The sequence below is a fragment of the Gallinula chloropus genome (assembly GCF_964237585.1).
Source record: "Gallinula chloropus genome assembly, chromosome: 32".
Classification (NCBI taxonomy): domain Eukaryota; kingdom Metazoa; phylum Chordata; class Aves; order Gruiformes; family Rallidae; genus Gallinula; species Gallinula chloropus.
Window position 1 is genome coordinate 454,147 of NC_140117.1, and position 16,445 is coordinate 470,591.

The following is a 16,445-nucleotide window of genomic DNA, read 5'->3' on the forward strand; positions in this document are numbered from 1 at the left end:
AGACAGGGACGTCTTCTTGGTAAGCGATTGCAACTTCATGCTTCTGGGGGACACACCTGTGGAGTATTTTGCTGGCTCTTTCTTATAATTGTAGCATTTTAATTACAATCAGCATCATTATATATATTCTATATGCAATGATATGTATTATATATCAATATATTATTATATAAACATTACAACATATTATATACAATATAATTATATACACTATATAATTTTATATACTATATACAATATAGTATATATTTATGTATATGATACCTTTATATATAATATAGAGATATATATTTTAAAACATATAATATGAAATAGTTACTAATATATATTATATATTTTAACATATTTTATATAGTATACAATTATATATAATATACATTATCATTATATTAGCACTGTTGCAACGAGTGTGTTTATCAGTGGCAGTCATGAGCTTTTTTATCTGTTAGTTTCACTGGCTGGGTAGATGGAGGGAGAGCAGTGGATGTCTGGGTGTCATCTACCTTGACTTCAGCAAGGCTTTCGATACTGTCTCCCATGACATCCTGATAACAAAGCTGAGAGAGTGTGGGATACTCTGAGCTGAGAGAGTGGACAGTGAGGTGGGTTGAGAACCGGCTGTCGGGCCGAGCTCAGAGGATGGTGATCAGTGGAGCAGAGTCTGACTGAGGACCTGTGACTAGCGGTGTTCCCCAGGGCTCGGTGTTGGGTCCAGTCTTGTTTAACATCTTCATTGATGACCATGATGAGGGAACAGCATCCACCCTCAGCAAGTACCTGATGATACAGAGCTGGGAGGAGTGGCTGACACGCAGGAACACTGCGCTGCCATCCAGAGAGACCTGGACAGGCTGGAGAGCTGGGCAGGGAGAAACCAGATGAGCCTTAATAAAAGCAAGTGTAGAGTCTGGCACCTGGGAAGGAATAACTGCTGGAATCAGTAAAGGCTGGGGGATGAGCTGTTGGAGGGGAGCTCTGCAGAGAAGGACCTGGGGGTCCTGGTTGATGACAGGTTGTCCATGAGCCAGCAGTGTGCCCTGGGGTCTGAGAGAGACAATGGGATCCTGGGGGGCGTCAGGAGGAGTGTGGCCAGCAGGTCACAGGAGGGGATCCTCCCCCTCTACTCTGCCCTGGTCAGGCCTCACCTGGAGTGTTGTGACCAGTTCTGGGCTCCCTGGGCTCAAACAGACAGGGATCTCCTGGAGAGAGTCCAGAGGAGGCTACGAAGATGATGAAGAGCCTGGAGCATCTCCCCTGTGAGGAAAGGCTGAGTGAGCTGGGGCTGTTCAGCCTGGAGAGAAGAAGCTGAGAGGAGATCTGATCAATGGTTATCAATATCTGAAGGGTGGGACACAGGTGGACATGGGCAGCCCCTTCTCAGTGTCTGTGGGGACAGGACAAGGGGTGATGGCCTCAAGTTGGAGCACAGGGAGTTCCACACCAATCTGGGGAAGAACTTCTTCCCAGTGAGGGTTCCCAGGGCTCCCCAGGGCTTGTGGGGTCTCCTTCTCTGGAGAGATTCCAGCCTTGTCTGGACATCGACCTGTGTGCCCTGTTCTAGGGACCCTGCTTTGGCAGGGGGTTGGACCCCATGTGCTCTGGGGGTCCCTTCCATCCTCTACAATTCTGTGAGTCTTTGAACAGGCTGCTAGGGGTGTGTGGGGGGGTCGCTGTCCCTGGGGGTGTTTAAAGAAGGAGCAGATGGTTTAATGGTTAGGGTGGTGTAGTGCTGACGGTTGGCCTTGAAGGTCTTCTGAAATTTTTGATAGATGCTTCTGCTGGAGTGGGCGCTTCCTTTTTTTCCCCAGCTCTGGCAGGAACCTGGCCTCACTGCACAAAGAGCAAAAACCTGTTATAATTTACAGATGCTGTGACAGGAGCTGCTCTGCACGTGTTCCCAGAAACAGTTGTGGATTAACAGCCTGAGTCTGGGAGCTTCTGATACTGGCAGCAGCCACTGTCCACGTGTTTCTATGTGGGCTCCAAAGAACTGCTGCAAGATGTGCAAGGGTCTGTCTCATAACTGGGGAGAAACATCACTGACAGGCCCTCTTCCCCAACCTGGCTTGTCTCCTCCCTCCCCCTGACTTCTGTCTCTCTGCTGAGCCCCCTGTGAGAAGCTTTGCTGGGGTGTCTGTCCCACTGCTCCCCCTGGATAACTGAGTTCCCAGCCCCTTGCTGGCTCTGACGGTAGGCACTACCCCAGCCCCAGCCTTGGTTTCTGCTGGCACTGGTGTGATGAGCTGTGGAGGGTCAGCAGAAGGGCTGGGGGAGACCCTGTGCTCCCCCAGTCCCGGGGTCCTGCTCGTGGTGGAGCTGGGGGGGCTAAGCGGTGGGAACAGGGGTGCCCCCAGCCAGCGAGTGCCTTGCAGCCTGTCTGGAAAGGGTTCCGCAACAAGCTCCTCCAGCTCCCAGCCTGGCACCCTCCAACGTCCAACTGGTCCCTGAGCACAATGTCACGTGGTTTGGATATCCTTGTCATGGGATTGTCATCCTGCCTTGGAGTAATTGCCTGGGAACCCATCAGCCATGGGCTGGGAAACCCCAGCATCCAGCCTCCAGAGGGGCCCATCACCACTGTGGTGTTTAACAGTGCTGGGCCACCATCTCTTTGGGATCCCTTGACTCCAAGACCCCTTGGGCACACCACCTTTGGGGTGATTAACCACAGTGGTCCAGCCCTCCTTCAGCCCATCACCCTCTGGATGCTGAGCCCTGGGGGCCCAGCACTTTGTCTTTCAAAAGACCTTCAGGCTGTGGTGCCCACTAAGGTGCCCACAAGAAGCCACCAGAAGAGTCTTCTACCATCCCGGGTGGCACCTGCAGGGCTTGTGGGCTCCTTCCTCTCCACCCATCACTGATGATGATGATGAGCCCACCCTTTGAACACGGGGCCCAAGTTCTGGGCTACCAGGAGAAGAGACTGAGCGACTGTGAGAGCCCAGTGAAGGGCCCCTGAGCTGCTCCATGTCTGAATGCCTCTTGGAGAAGCTGGTCAGCCAGAACTGACCAGCCTAGAGAAGGTTTGGCTGCAGGAGGTCTGCCCATGTGACATCTCAGCCATGGCAGTGACAGGACAGGAGGTGCAGGACACAAATCTGGACAGACAGTGATTTGGGAAGATGCTTTTTTACTGTGGGGGTGCCCAAGGCTCTTTGGGGAGATTCTGGGGTCTCTAACAGTGGAGGGAAGTAGGGCCAGCAGGATGGGGCTGTGGTGGTCTCCAGGGCTTCTTTGAGCCCTTGAAGGGCACTGCTTGCCCCTAGGATCTCCCAGGGCTGTTTGGGACCCCTTCAGGACCCCACAACAGTCCCAGCTCCCCCCGGGGTACAATGGTGTTTCCCTGGGCAGGGGACAGGAGGTGGCACAGGCCAGATTGGGGGGGTGGGGCTCAGCATCCCCCCCAGGCCAGCATGTGGAGGCGGTGGGCAGCATCGCGCAGCCGCCCGCGGTGCTCGAGGCAGCGGTGCAGCCCAGGGGGGACCTGGGCCAGCCCCCAGCGCAGCCCCCAGCACCCCGCGGCGATGGTCCCCGTCGAGTCGCTGTCCCCGCCGTGCAGCACCCCCCTGGCACAGAGGTCCTCCCAGCACCCCCCGGCTGCCAGCAACGCCTCCAGGGCCACCATGGGCGCATCGTGGCCGCTGCGCCCCGGCCACCCCTGCAGTGCCCAGCCCAGGTACGCTGCGTCCCGCTCGGCCGGGGAGGGCAGGGGGGGCAGCGTCGCTGGGCCACCGCCCTCCAGAAGGCCCCGGGACTCCAGGTACCTGAGGGGACATGGAGGTCACTGGGAGCACTGGGGGCCCTGGGAATGCCGGGGGGCAGCAGGGACAGCGGGGGAATGGGGGAACTGGAGTCAGTGGGGATGTAGTGTCACTGGGGTCACTGGGGTCACTGGTGACACTGGACTGGTGGATGCAGTGGGGACACCGGTCACAGCAGGGAAACCAAGAGCATTGGGGATACTGGGGTGACCGGGGACACTGGGGGCAGAGGGGGTGCTCAGCACTTCTCAGACACGCTTCCAATATTGAGGGTGGCAACACTGGAGGGGTCCTGGGGACACTGGGGGCATCCTGGAGGCACTGGGGGCAGCAGGGACACAGTGGGCACTGGTGACCCTGCAGATTGACTGGGCACCAGGGTGGGCAGTGACAGTGGGGCAGGGGACACTAGGGACATCGAGGCTCTGGCACAGCACAGTGACACCAGTGCGCTGCGCTGCCAGGACTGGGAGAGAGCCTTGTGGCAATGGGTGACGCCAGCAACCCGCTGTGCCCCTCCCGGTATCCCCACCACCCCCTCCCAGTGCTCCCAGTGACCCCAGCGAACCCTCCCAGTGCCCCCTCACCGGTGCCAGGCATCCCTGAAGAAGGGCCAGGCCTCAGCATTGTCCCCAACAGCCACCCCGGCACTTTCCACGTAGTCCCAGGCCAGGGGCAGGACCCGCATCAGCTCAGCCCCCCAGCGCTCCGGGGGCTCCCCCCGAGCCCCCAGCGCCCCAAAAAGGGCCACCGCCAGTGCCCCGAGGTACCCTGTGTGGATGGGGCTTTCAGAGGGGCTGCAGCGTGTCCCCCTGCCCTGCCCCCTCCTGCCTGGCACCCACCTGTGGGGTGGTGGTGGGTCATGCGCCCACTCTCGATGCTCACCCGGATCAGCGTCGGCAGCTCCCGGGCGTGCGGGTACCTACACCGGCACCACCCTGTGCCCCCCGGGCCGGGACCCCCGTCCCGATGCTGCCCCCCCCTTGGCCGTGATGTGCTGTTCCCCCATTTGCCCCTCCCCCCATGGCCCATCCCCCACACTCCTGTACGCCCCGTCCCCCCCATGGCCCCTACCCCAGCCTGACACCCTCATATCCCCACCCCCCAACTCTGAAACCCCCGTGTCCCCCCCTCCGTGTCCCCATGTCCTCTTGTCCAGCCGCTCACCCCCGTCCCTGTGACCGCCTGTAACCCCCCCCAGCCCTTCCACCCCCTCCCCTGTCCCCGCCATGAAACCTCCCCAAGCCCTGACAGCCCCCCTTCCCCGAGCCCCCTGTGCCCCCCCATATCCCCACCCCCAGCCCTGACACCCCTCCCCTCCCTGAGCCCCCTGTGCCCCCATGTCCCCGCCCAGACCCTCCCTGAACCCTTTGTGCCCCCCATGTCCCTGCCCCCAGCCCTGACCCCACCCAACCCTCTGTGCCCACCCATGTCCCCACCCCTAACCCTCCCCAAAAATCCCTGTACCCCCATGTGTTCCCCCCAGCCCTGACCCCTCCCCGAACCCCCTGTGCCCCCATGTCCCAGCCCCCAGCCCTGAAACCCCCAGAGCCCCCTGTATCCCCATGTCCCCGCCCCAGCCCTGAACCCCCCCAACCTTCTGCACCCCCATGTCCCCGCCCAGACTGACCCTACCCCTGTGCCCACCCATGTCCCCGCCCCAAATTCTGACCCCCCCACCTCCTTTACCATGTCCCCCCCCAGCCCTGATCCCTCCCCAAACCCCCTGTACTCCCATGTCCCCGCCGGGACCCTCCCCAACCCTTTCTGCCCCCCATGTCCCCACCCTCAGCTCCGACCCCTCCCTGAACCCCCTGTGCCCACCCATGGCCCCAACCCCAGACCTGAACCCCCCAATTCCCTATACTCCCATGTCCCCAACCCCAGCCCTGAATCCCCTGAACCACCCAACCCCCTGTACCCCCAAGAACCCCCAGTCCTGACCCCTCCCCGAACCCCCTGTACCCCCATGTCCCCGCCCAGACCCTCTCCAACCCTTTGTGCCCCCCCACGTCCCCGCCCCCAGCCCTGACCCCACCCCGACCCTCTGTGCCCACCCATGTCCCCAACCCCAACCCTGAATCCCCCAACCCCTGTACCCCTATGTCCCTGCCCAGACCCTCCCCTAACCCTCTGTCCCCCCACATCCCCACTGCCAGCCCAACACCCCCCAACCCTTCTACCCCCACATCCCCGCCCCAGCCCTGACCCCTCCCCGAACCCCCTGTACCCCATGTCCCCCCCCACCCCTGACACCCCCCCACCTCCCTGTCCCCCCCCCACGTCCCCGCCCCATCCCTGACCCCCCCCAACCCCTGTGCCCCCCGCCCCACCTGAGGCCTATGGCCAGGCTCCGCATGGCGGCCCCGCACCCGCTGCCCGTGGGGTTGAAGGGGATGCGGTACCCCGCCGGCTCCCCAGGCCGCAGCTGCGAGGTGCCTGGCGGGGGGGGTTGGGGAGAAGGGTTGGGGCCGTGAGACCCCCTGACCTGACCCCCCAGCTCCCCCCCGGCCCCCCACTCACCCAGGATACTGGTGGGGCCCGGCTTGCGGCCCTCCATGTCGCTCATGGCGGCCACGTAGCGCTGAGCCAGCTCCTGCAGCAGGGCTTCCCCCTCCAGCCCTGGGGGCACGGCGTGAGGCCCCTCTGGGCGGGGGCACCCACAGCCCTCCCCCGGACCCCTCGAATGCAGGGACATGTGGGCACACCCCCCCACTGATTCCCCCCCCCCCCCCACTGACCCCCCAAAGCTTTGGGGTACAATAGAACCCACCCCCAGGAAAGGGGAGATGGGGAACACCCCCCATGGGGTTTTGGGGGGACATTCAGAGACTCTCTGGAGCCCTCACTCCTCAGGGGGTGGTTGGGGGCACCTAAAAGCCCCCCCCAGTTTGGGTCAGGGTGATAATGGTGACCTGCCCCCCCCTTCAGAAATCCCCCAAAGAAATAAGGTCCCCCCAAGATCTCCATGTACAGCCCAGGCGTACAGCAGGGAATCCCCCCCACACCCCTCCCTCCCATCCCTGGGGTACATTTGGGATCCTCCCCTGTATATGTGGGGGGCTATGGTGACAACCCCCCCATAAACATCCCCCCAAGCTCTGAGGAACCCCCAGACCCCCCCTGTATACCCCCCATGTCCCCCCTATCCCTGGGGTACTCTGGGGACTCTCCCCTGCATCTGTGGGGTGCAATGGTGAGATCTTCCCCCGCCCCCCATAAAAATCCCCCCAAGCTCTGAAGAAGCTCCAGACCTCCCCCTGTACAGCCCAGGGGTATACCCCCTACCCCCCCCCTCCCATCCCTGGGGTACAATGGGGACCCTCCCCTGCATCTGTGGGGGGCTATGGTGAGATCTCTCCCCATAAAAATCCCCCCAAGCTCTGAGGAACCCCCAGACCCACCCTGTACAGCCCCACCCCACCACCTCCCCCATCCCTGGGGTACACTGGGGACCCTTCCCTGCATCTGTGGGGTGCAATGGTGAGATTCCCCCCCCCCCAAAAATCCCCCCAAGCTCTGAGGAACCCCCAGACCCCCCTGTACAGCCCCCCACAACTCCCCCATCACTGGGGTACACTGGGGACCCCCCCCTGCATCTGAGGGGTGCAGTGGGGGGCACAACCTGTGGCCAGGCCCTCGGCAGTCGCAAGGTGCAGGACGGTGTCATCGCTGACGGGCCACTGCGGGGGCTCGAGGGTGATGGCCCCCAGCCCTCCCAGTTCAGCCAGTTCGGCGTGGATCTGGGCTCCGGAGGTGCAGTACTCCCAGAGACCCCCCCGGTAGCCCAGCGCGTCCCCCACCCCGCTCAGCACCATGGCGGCTTCGTAGGCTTCCAGCGAAGGGACGCTGCGGGGAGGGGCTTCAGGGGGGGCTCAGATGTGGGGGGACACCAGGGCCCACCCCCGCCCCCCTCCCCGGGACACTCACGTCTCCTCCATGGCGGGACCGGGTGCCCCTCAGGGTTCAGGCACAGGGCCAGCGCCAGGAGGGTGAGGGTGTCCCTGGGAGTGGGGGGACACAAGGGGGGTCCCCGTAGCTTTGGGGGTGGGAGGGGAGGGATCCCAGGACGGGTGCTGGGAAGGGAAGAAGTCCCCAAACTGAACTGAGAGGGGGCAGGGGGTCTTGGTGGGGGGACCCAGAGGGACGAGGAGAGGGTGGCAGAAAGCAAAGGGCTGGGGGTACCCCAAGGAGCCCCCGAATTGGAGGGGGAGGAGGGGGGCTGGGGGTGGTCTCAGTGAGCCCTGGAGGGGGTGGGGGAGCAGAACCAAGGTTCATCCCCACAGAGGAATGTCCCAGATTTATTCCCCTGGGCCACATTTTTGGGTGAGACCCACACACACACCCCAATCCACCCCTCCCATCCCCCCCTGGATTGGGCCCCGCTCCCACCCAATTAAGGGGTTTGGTTAATTAATAAAGTGGCTCATGGCAGCGAGAGGGTCGGTCTGTGGGTCACATCCAGGGTGGGGCTGGACACCCCCAACCCTGTCCCTGCTGACCCCCAGAGATCCTCCCCAGCCCCCCCAGGACCCCCCAAAGGTCCCAGCTCCTCCAGGTACAATGGGGGACAGGAGGTGGCACAGGCCAGAGTGGGGGGCTCAGCATGCCCCCAGGCCAGCACAGGGGGGATACGTGACAGCTCCCCCAGCCCCCCCAGCGCTGGTCCCCGTCCAGTCGCTGTCCCCGCCGTGCGGCACCCCCCTGGCACAGAGGCCCCCCCCAGCACCCCCCGGCTGCCAGCAGCCTCCAGGGCCACCATGGGCCAGCACGGCCGGGGAGGGGGAGGGAAGGGGGGGCAGCGTCGCTGGGCCCCCACCCCCCAGAAGGCCCCGGGATTCCAGGGACCGGCAGGTGAGGGACCCTCTGGGCCACCCAGACCCCCGGGGGTACCCACACCCCTCCCCATAGGGTGCCTGTAGGGTGCCCGCAGGGGATCTATAGGGTGCCTGTATTGTGCCCATTGGGTGCTTATAGTGTTCCCATAAGGCTCCTATAGGGTGTCCATAGGGTATATATAGGGTCCACAGGGGATCTATAGGGTGCCCGCAGGGGATCTATAGGGTGTCTATAGGGTGCTTGCTGGGGATCTGTGGGGTGCCTATACTGTGCCCATTGGGATCTGTGCTGCCTGGGGCCCCCTGCACTCCCCGCCCATCCCCTGCAGACACAGAAAGGTTGTTAAGAAATGGCTTTTAATGAAAAATCAGAACAAAACAGTAATCAAAGGTACTAACTACAGAATTAAAACCCTCCCTCCCTCCCATTTCGCCCCCATCCCTGCAACAGGGCTAAGTGAGATGGTAGAGCCTGGCAGGGTGTCGTCTTCCATGGGGACATCTGTGTCCACAGAGATGTCACAGACTGTGACAGTGTCCACATCCATAGGGACAGGACAGGTGTCCCAGCCTGAGACACTGTCCACATCCATGGGGACCGGACTGTCTGTGTCTCCACGGGAGAGGATGGACTGTGTGCAGACAGGGAGCGGGTGGTACTGGGGAAGCGATGCTGCTGTGCCCTGATGGCTGTAGGGCAGGAACAGTTGGGGTTGTCCCTGGGGGGCCATTGGTGTAAGCAGGCTGCTGGGTGTCTGCAGCTGTGTGGTCCCTGAAGCCCAGTGCCAGGCAGAGGAGCGATGCCGTGACTGAGCAGTGAGGGGGTTGCCAGAGGCAGACTGGTACTGGAACTGGGGAGCTCTGAGCAGCTGCCGCTTGGCAGATCTGCAGGGGGGAGAGGGAGATGTGTCAGGCTGGGGGGCGGAGGGAATCCCTCAGGCACCCGCCGAGCAGGCCCCAAGTGTGGACCAACCTCTGGTCTGTCCCAGGTGAGTGGGAGGGTGCAGGGAAGGGCTGCTGCTGCTGCTGCCCTGGCAGGTGGTGGAGGTTGGTGGGTCCTGAGAGACATGAACACACGCTGGTGACCATATCCCCAGCTGGGCCAGGAGCGTGCGCGAGGGCACTGAGAGGGAGCAGGGAGAGGGGCGAGAGGGGCTGTGCAGTTCCCCAGAGTGTGTCCCTGAGCAGCCACGAGTGGCCTCAGGCCTTACCTCCAGTGTAGGGGGTTGGGAAGATGGGTGGCATCGTGGTGGGGGCAGAGAGACCCCATGAAGTGCACCACAGAGGTGGGAGCGCCATGGTCGCTGGAGGGTCATCTCCAGAATGGTGTCTGGATGCTTCTGTTTGCGCGTATCCTTGGTAGGAACGGGGCCACTCCCAGAGTCCTTTGCTGCCCCAACAGCTTTGCCAGCCCTCCATGGGCATGGAAAGGGTTAACACAAAGGTTACAGGAAGAGTTACCCTCCATGGCTTCATCAAGTGGAAACCACTACAAAGTGCTGCCCCTCCAAGGTTCATCCTGCCACCCATCCTATTGGATATTTGTACCTGTGACACGCACAGTGGGATCCAGTGCACCCTCAGCAAGGTGTGGGTGACACTGAGCTGTGTGGTGTCTTTATACACTGGACAGAAGGGATGGTGTCCAGAGGAAAACTTGGCACATGTAGTTTTGTGTGCCTTTTGGAAGCTTTCCCTATACTGACAAAGAAAACATCAGCTGGCTCAAGGCTGGAGTATCAGAGTCACAGAATCACACGATTGGGAAAGACCACCAAAGACCACCAAAAGGATGGTGATGGACTCCAGGTTGGGCAGAAGCTTTTCTGGGTGATTTCTGACCAGAGAAATGTGAGCCCTCATCACCTTAAAAACACATTTCCCACTTGTCTAATTGCCTAGTGACCATAGAATCATAGAATTGTAGGGGTTGGAAGGGACCTCGAGAGAGAGGAGGAAAACACTGGTGCCCAAGTTGGCTTTTCCTCCTTTTTCTGAAGAGGCTGGGAAATCTCACACCTCTCAACTCCTGGCTACAGGGCTGGTACTAAGGCCAGGGGTTTGGCTTGGATGACAAGGGGATGTTCTTTGGTGACTCCAACCTGTTGGAGAGGGACAGGATCCAACTTTCCAGAAGAGGCCCTCAGGAATCCCAGACCCGGGAGGTAGGATAAAGTCTGGAGAAAGGGCAGACTGAGTAAATACCGGCTTTACCATCTCTACCATCACCTGGCTGAGCCATCAAAGAGAAGACTTAAGAAATGAAGAAGAGAAGGAAATTCCTCCCAGGCTGCCCAGGGAGGCTGGGGAGTCTCCTTCTCTGGAGGGATTCAACACCTACCTGGACACTGTCGTGTGTGACCGGCTCAAGGTGATCTCCTCAGACAAGGCTGGAGGTGCTTCCCCTCTGGGAAGTGACCTCCCAGGTGATGCCCCTCTGACAGAGATGTCACTGGTTGGTCACCAAATGTCCGTGGCAACTGTTGCTATTCTAGACCTCTATTGGGATGGCTAGAGACAGGGGGGCAGCAGGCAGAGAACCAGGATGCACAAGATGCAAGATGGGGACAAAGCCAGGAGATTCAAGATCCTGTTAAACTAGAGTTTTATTAGTCCATCTGCAGCAGATACAGCACTGATTTTTTTAATTACTATTTTTTAAGAGAATAGGCATAGCACTAAAGTCCTAGTAATAAAAGAAGTGAGAATGAATAAAACCTGAAGTATCTCTGTTTATCATACTCACAGGCCCCGTTACAAACCTGTAACTTGGCAAGTATAAGCAGGTGAACAGGTGTGGATAAGAAAATAAATACAAATCTGATATCAATAGCAGTTAAATCTAAAAAATAAATTAGAAATTGGTTGAAGAAGTTGCACATGACAATTTGACATTCAGTGAAGCCACAATTTGAGTATGTGAAAGTATTGAGTATGATTATCAATACTTTCAAAGGGGGAAATGTGACAGTCACCCTAATAAAATAGCTTCAGTTCTACATTATTTTAGTTCTAGTGTAGGATTCGATTTTGATTTTAAAGGAGTTAGAGCAGCTGTGAGAATATAAGGGGGAAAAAAGGAAAGAACCCCAAAATACCCCACTCCAACATGACTGATGAAATATTGTTTATAGGGTCAACGCCGCTCCGGTCCCAAACAGCTTCACACCAGCACGGCTTTTTTTTATAAAATTTAAATATTTAATGCAATAAAATAAATAAATATTTCTCTTTTCACATTTAACAGACAAAAACAGAACAACAAACCCAACCCCACGTTGCAAAAACTTGGTCGAACTTCAGAAACTTAACTAAGAGTCTAAACTAAACTAAAGAGTCTTAACTAAACTGAACTAAGGGTCAGTCCAAGGGGATCCAGTGTGACTGCAGTGGTGCCCGTCTCACAGCAGCTGCTGGTGGATTATGTCCCACACCATCTTCCTGTGGAAGTGAGGGATGTGACTCTGGAAAGAGGAGGAGAGAGAAAGCTGTTAAATAGGAAGTCAGGGTGGCAAGGAGGCACAAACACCCGGTTCGTTAGGGACGGGGAGTGCAGCTCTGCCCTGCTGAGGCCACCCCGAAGTGCCGACCCCAGCAAGCGCGCACCCGGCTTTCTTCTGGCAGGAATTTGCTGTTTAACCCAAAAGAGAACAAAAGATCCTCTTGATCTCCAGCATTTAGTCCCACAAAAAGCCAGCTGCTGAAGGAGACTCCCACAACAGCAGAAGCTCATTTAGGAAGCCCCCAGACCACGCCTTGTCAGAGGAGGAACAGGAGAACCAAGCAAGGAACTGCAATGCCCACCCTGTACCCACACACCAGGTGCAGCTGCAGGAAGAGGAGATACAAAAGCTTTTGGGTGGAGGAAGTTCCCAGGCCGGGGGCTGGGACAATACCTGGTGTCTGCCCTCCAACACATGGTGTTACAACCACCAGCTTACGTGGATTCAAAGCTCTGCTGCCACAGAGAGAGTCACCAACAGCATGAAAAAAGGACTAAAGAGCACCACGTAACCACAAGCCTGAGTTAAGCAGCGGGTACCTAATGGGGTGCAGTAATATGTCACCCTCCACAAGTCCAGACAACCAGATACTACGTCCTCCTGCTGTGTGGTGCAGCTACAGTCTACCCACCAAGTGGGACAGGTACGAGTCATGGGGATACTCACAGGTCCCAGATGGAAAGGGATCTCCTCCCTATTACTGTTGGTCCAGGTGATACACAGTTGTCACTGGTTGACTGGAGAACGTTGGAAGACTGGACAATGATGGAACGCAGTGCAAGGATGGAACAGCAGAGTAGGATGACACGTGGCAGTAGTAGGATGGAAAATGGAAGTAGGACAGCACGCTGGAGTAGTAGGACGGCACACGGTAGTAGTAGGACGGCACACCGGAGTAGGATGGAACACAGCAGTAGGGTGGAAGACTGCTGTGTGATTTAACTCCAGAGTAGATTCGAGCAACAGTGTAGATTGGAGGACTGTACAAGACTGAAGCAGGGGGGAAGGCTGGAGCACTGGAGAACGCTGGAGGAGTCGAGGAAGCTGGAGCACTTTGGTGCAGGAAAAAACAATAGAGAAGAACCACAGTGTTTACAAGCACAGCATTTGGTATTGACACGTGTCAGAGCACCAGAAAGGAGACAGTTTATTCCTACACAACTGTCTACATGTGAGTGGGGAGCCACAGCTACAGCAACAGAAATACCTAAAGTACAATGAGACTGTCAAACTCCTGGACAGAAACATCCTGCACTGGTGTCACCACAAAACACAGCGGGCATTTCTGTGCAGAGACCCTTCACACTCAGCTGGGTGACTCTCAACTCGGGCAGACCAGAGGGGCAGGAGTCAAATTGGTCACCTTAGTGTTACCCAAAAGAGAAAACTGCCTGTAAGTTAAGTGAGAAGGACCAGGGGAGGAGGAAAGGAAGAGAGAAAATCCTGGCATCCCCTGTCATTACCTTACATTTCACGTCCCCAGATTTAAAAAAAACGTCTTCTCTAGTTGGGAGGGGAGGAAGGAAAAATAAAAAGCTACTGAAGGTTCACCTCCCATAGGACAGCAGCCCAGGAAACCTTGGAAAAACATCCCTGTGCGGACACAGAGACAAATGTTGGGCAGCACGGAGGAAGTTCAGGAATGAAATGGAAAGCAAACCTTTCAAGAAAGTCAAAGCAAACACAAGGGTTTTACCTGGCACAAGGAGCTGTCTTGTCCCACAGGGAGAGTGTTCCGTTGCCCAAAGGTGTCCCACAAGGTATTTGATCTACGAGAGGAGAGCATAAGCAAATCAGCCACTGTTAAAGGAAACTGAGGAGGCTGATGAGCTTCCCCAAAGGTCAATGTTTCCCCTCTCCCCTACGTCCCCACATTCCCTGTGTTCTGTTGCTTTAGAACAGGCTCAGATTTTCTTACTGGCAACTGCAGCAAGTTGCCCTGGGCACGAGGTATTGCCAGGCTGAAGCCCAGATTCAACCCCAAAAAGGGTTCTGGGGATCTAACACCCCAAACCAAACCAGTTTCCTTCTGGCCAGCTGGCAGCGGCCGTATCGCAGCTGGAGCTGGCTGCATCCAAGACAGCTCCGGGACTGAGATGCCGAGCGAAACGCCCGGCCCCGACCCAGCAGCAGCGCAGGGATGCAGGGAAGAGACTGAGTTCCCACTCCAGCACTGCCAGACGCTACCGAGGGGCGATGCCGCCACAGCCCGTCCGTGAGCCGAGGGGGAGAGTCGCACCACACGCCAGGAAGAGCGCAGGAGAAACAAGCTCACGCCCTGACGTCAGCCTTACCAGTCTGCACCAGTTCTTCTCCTGGCACAGAGCTTCTGGGTCTTTTCACTGCAGGCTCAGATGACAGGGCCTGAGTCTGGAACAGAAACAAACAAAGCACCGCCCTGAGTTTAACCTGAACACCAGCCCAAGCCAGCGGAAGCTTCCGGAAAGGGAGGCAGCTCTGGTCCGATTTAGGGACCAGGATTTGCTGGCTCAGAGTGCAGCAGAAGGATCTTTGCAGGATCTCTGACCAGCACGCTGCCCTTTGGGTTTGATTGTTAACAGGGGCTCTACCCCACGCAGGGATTAAACCCCCTCAGGCTTCCTGCCCAGTTCCCCTCGGGCAGCTCCTCAGCATTCCGGAGTTCAGCCCTGACTCTGGCTCGGGGAGAGCTGAGCCCCTCAGAAAGGGGTTTTGTACAAACAAAGAGTCAGTGGTGTCTCAGGGACAAATAACAGAGCACGAGGGTTTCTTACTCCTCTCACCCTACGGGGCAGTAAGAAAAAGAACACGGCACCTCCCAACCAAACTAAGGGGTCAAGCAGCTCAGGACTTGTTTTTACAGAGCCAAAGTCCTGGGGGAATCCTCTCCCGGGACGGTGGATACCGAACCCAGCAGAGAGGGCAGAGAAAGCAGGCGATTGTTCTCCCAAGGTCATGTGTTTTGGGTGCTCCTTCCTCAGCTCCACGTGCCAGAACAGAGCAGGCAAACCTGAGCCAGGCAAACCCAGCACACCAGAGGCGCCTGCTGTCAAGGGCAAAGAAGAACCTGAGGCTGCACAGGTTCAGGAAAGTCTCTGCTAACCTCTCCCACAGACTCTGCTCCTGGAGTGGCATCGCTGCCCGAAGCTCGGCGTTTCCTTGCTGCCCTGGCTGGGACCTTCACCGCAGCAGCAGAAACCTCTTCAGCCTTCTCCTCACACCCAGGGATGGCAGCATCTAAACAACAAAGGCAGGCCACGTGACAGTGTGACTTCAGAGGGGGTTCAGATTGCCATCTGCATGGCAGCCCAGCTCCTCGATCCCACCCAAAGCTCTGGGATTCATTCCAAGCTGCACACCCTTCTGCACTTTCAGACACCCCTCAGTTTTCCAAGGGACACCAAACCCCAGAAGAACCAGGGCTGTGAACTACCTTTGTCATGGGCGCCACCTGGTTGCAGCTTTGGAGGTTCCTGCCCATCAGGATGTTCTGCAGGCGGCTGAGGGCTGAGGAGAGAAGACACAGAACAGGGATTTACAACCACGGCTGAGCTTCACACAAGCAAAACTCCCAGAGCTAATTGCTGTAGTTCCCCTTCCAAGCCCCCCCAGGATCATCTCAGACACACACACAGACACCGCAGAGCATCCCCCGCCTCTCCCAGCCAAGGCACCACTAATTATCCCTCCACAGTGGGGTAATTCCCTTCTGTTAATGCTTCTTCATGAGTTACACTTGTTCCCAGCACCAAACACATGGCTTTGGCTAACGTGGAACGGGCTTTGTTTCACTCTGCACAGGTTAACCCCCCCCAAGCCACACACTGCCCTTCAGCGGGGCAATGCCCCTGTGTACAACGCTGAGTTACTCTCCCTGGGGGGTTCACCACCCACACTCTCAGGTCCCTTCCAACCCCACAACCACCCACCATCTGTGCCTGGGAGCTCCGGGACACCGGCACCGGTTCAGCCCCGGGAAGGCAGCCCCGTGTCTCCACACGCCCTACGCCGGGACTCCCCCCCAGCCGCTGCTCCCCCTCACACACACACACACACACAGAGCCCTCTGCTCCTGCCCCACGCGCGCTCCCAGGGCCCGTTTCTTTCCCAACTCCCCGCTTCCCAGACGGAAAAGCCCCCGGGGGGCCAAGGGGGGCGGGGTCGCCAGGGGCCTTCTCGGGGCGGGGGGACCCTGCGGGTCCGCTCCCACCCTGGGCTCCAACGCCGAGCAGAGGTCCCGCAGGCCGCACCCGGGAGGCCGCGGGGCCTCAGGGACGGGGCGAGGCCCTCGGGCGGTCGGACGGCCTCGGGGCGGAGCGCTGACCTGGGGGGCGGCTTCTGCAGTGGCGGCGTGGCCGGGGACG

At 58.3% G+C, this 16,445-nt stretch overlaps 1 protein-coding gene across 1 annotated transcript; it reads right to left on the reverse strand.

Annotated features, from left to right (window-relative positions):
• Window positions 1-3,124: 3,124 nt before the first annotated feature.
• On the reverse strand, window positions 3,125-9,898 carry LOC311202916 (ADP-ribosylhydrolase ARH1-like; the record flags this gene model as incomplete). The annotated part of the gene is made up of 10 exons (XM_084277561.1): window positions 3,125-3,764; window positions 4,349-4,532; window positions 4,604-4,683; window positions 6,095-6,200; window positions 6,285-6,383; window positions 7,387-7,635; window positions 7,692-7,765; window positions 9,410-9,484; window positions 9,573-9,657; window positions 9,811-9,898. 10 exons carry the CDS (start codon window positions 9,896-9,898, stop codon window positions 3,392-3,394), a joined length of 1,413 nt encoding a protein of 470 aa, XP_084133687.1. The 3' UTR covers window positions 3,125-3,391.
• Between the last annotated feature and the right edge of the window lie 6,547 nt (window positions 9,899-16,445).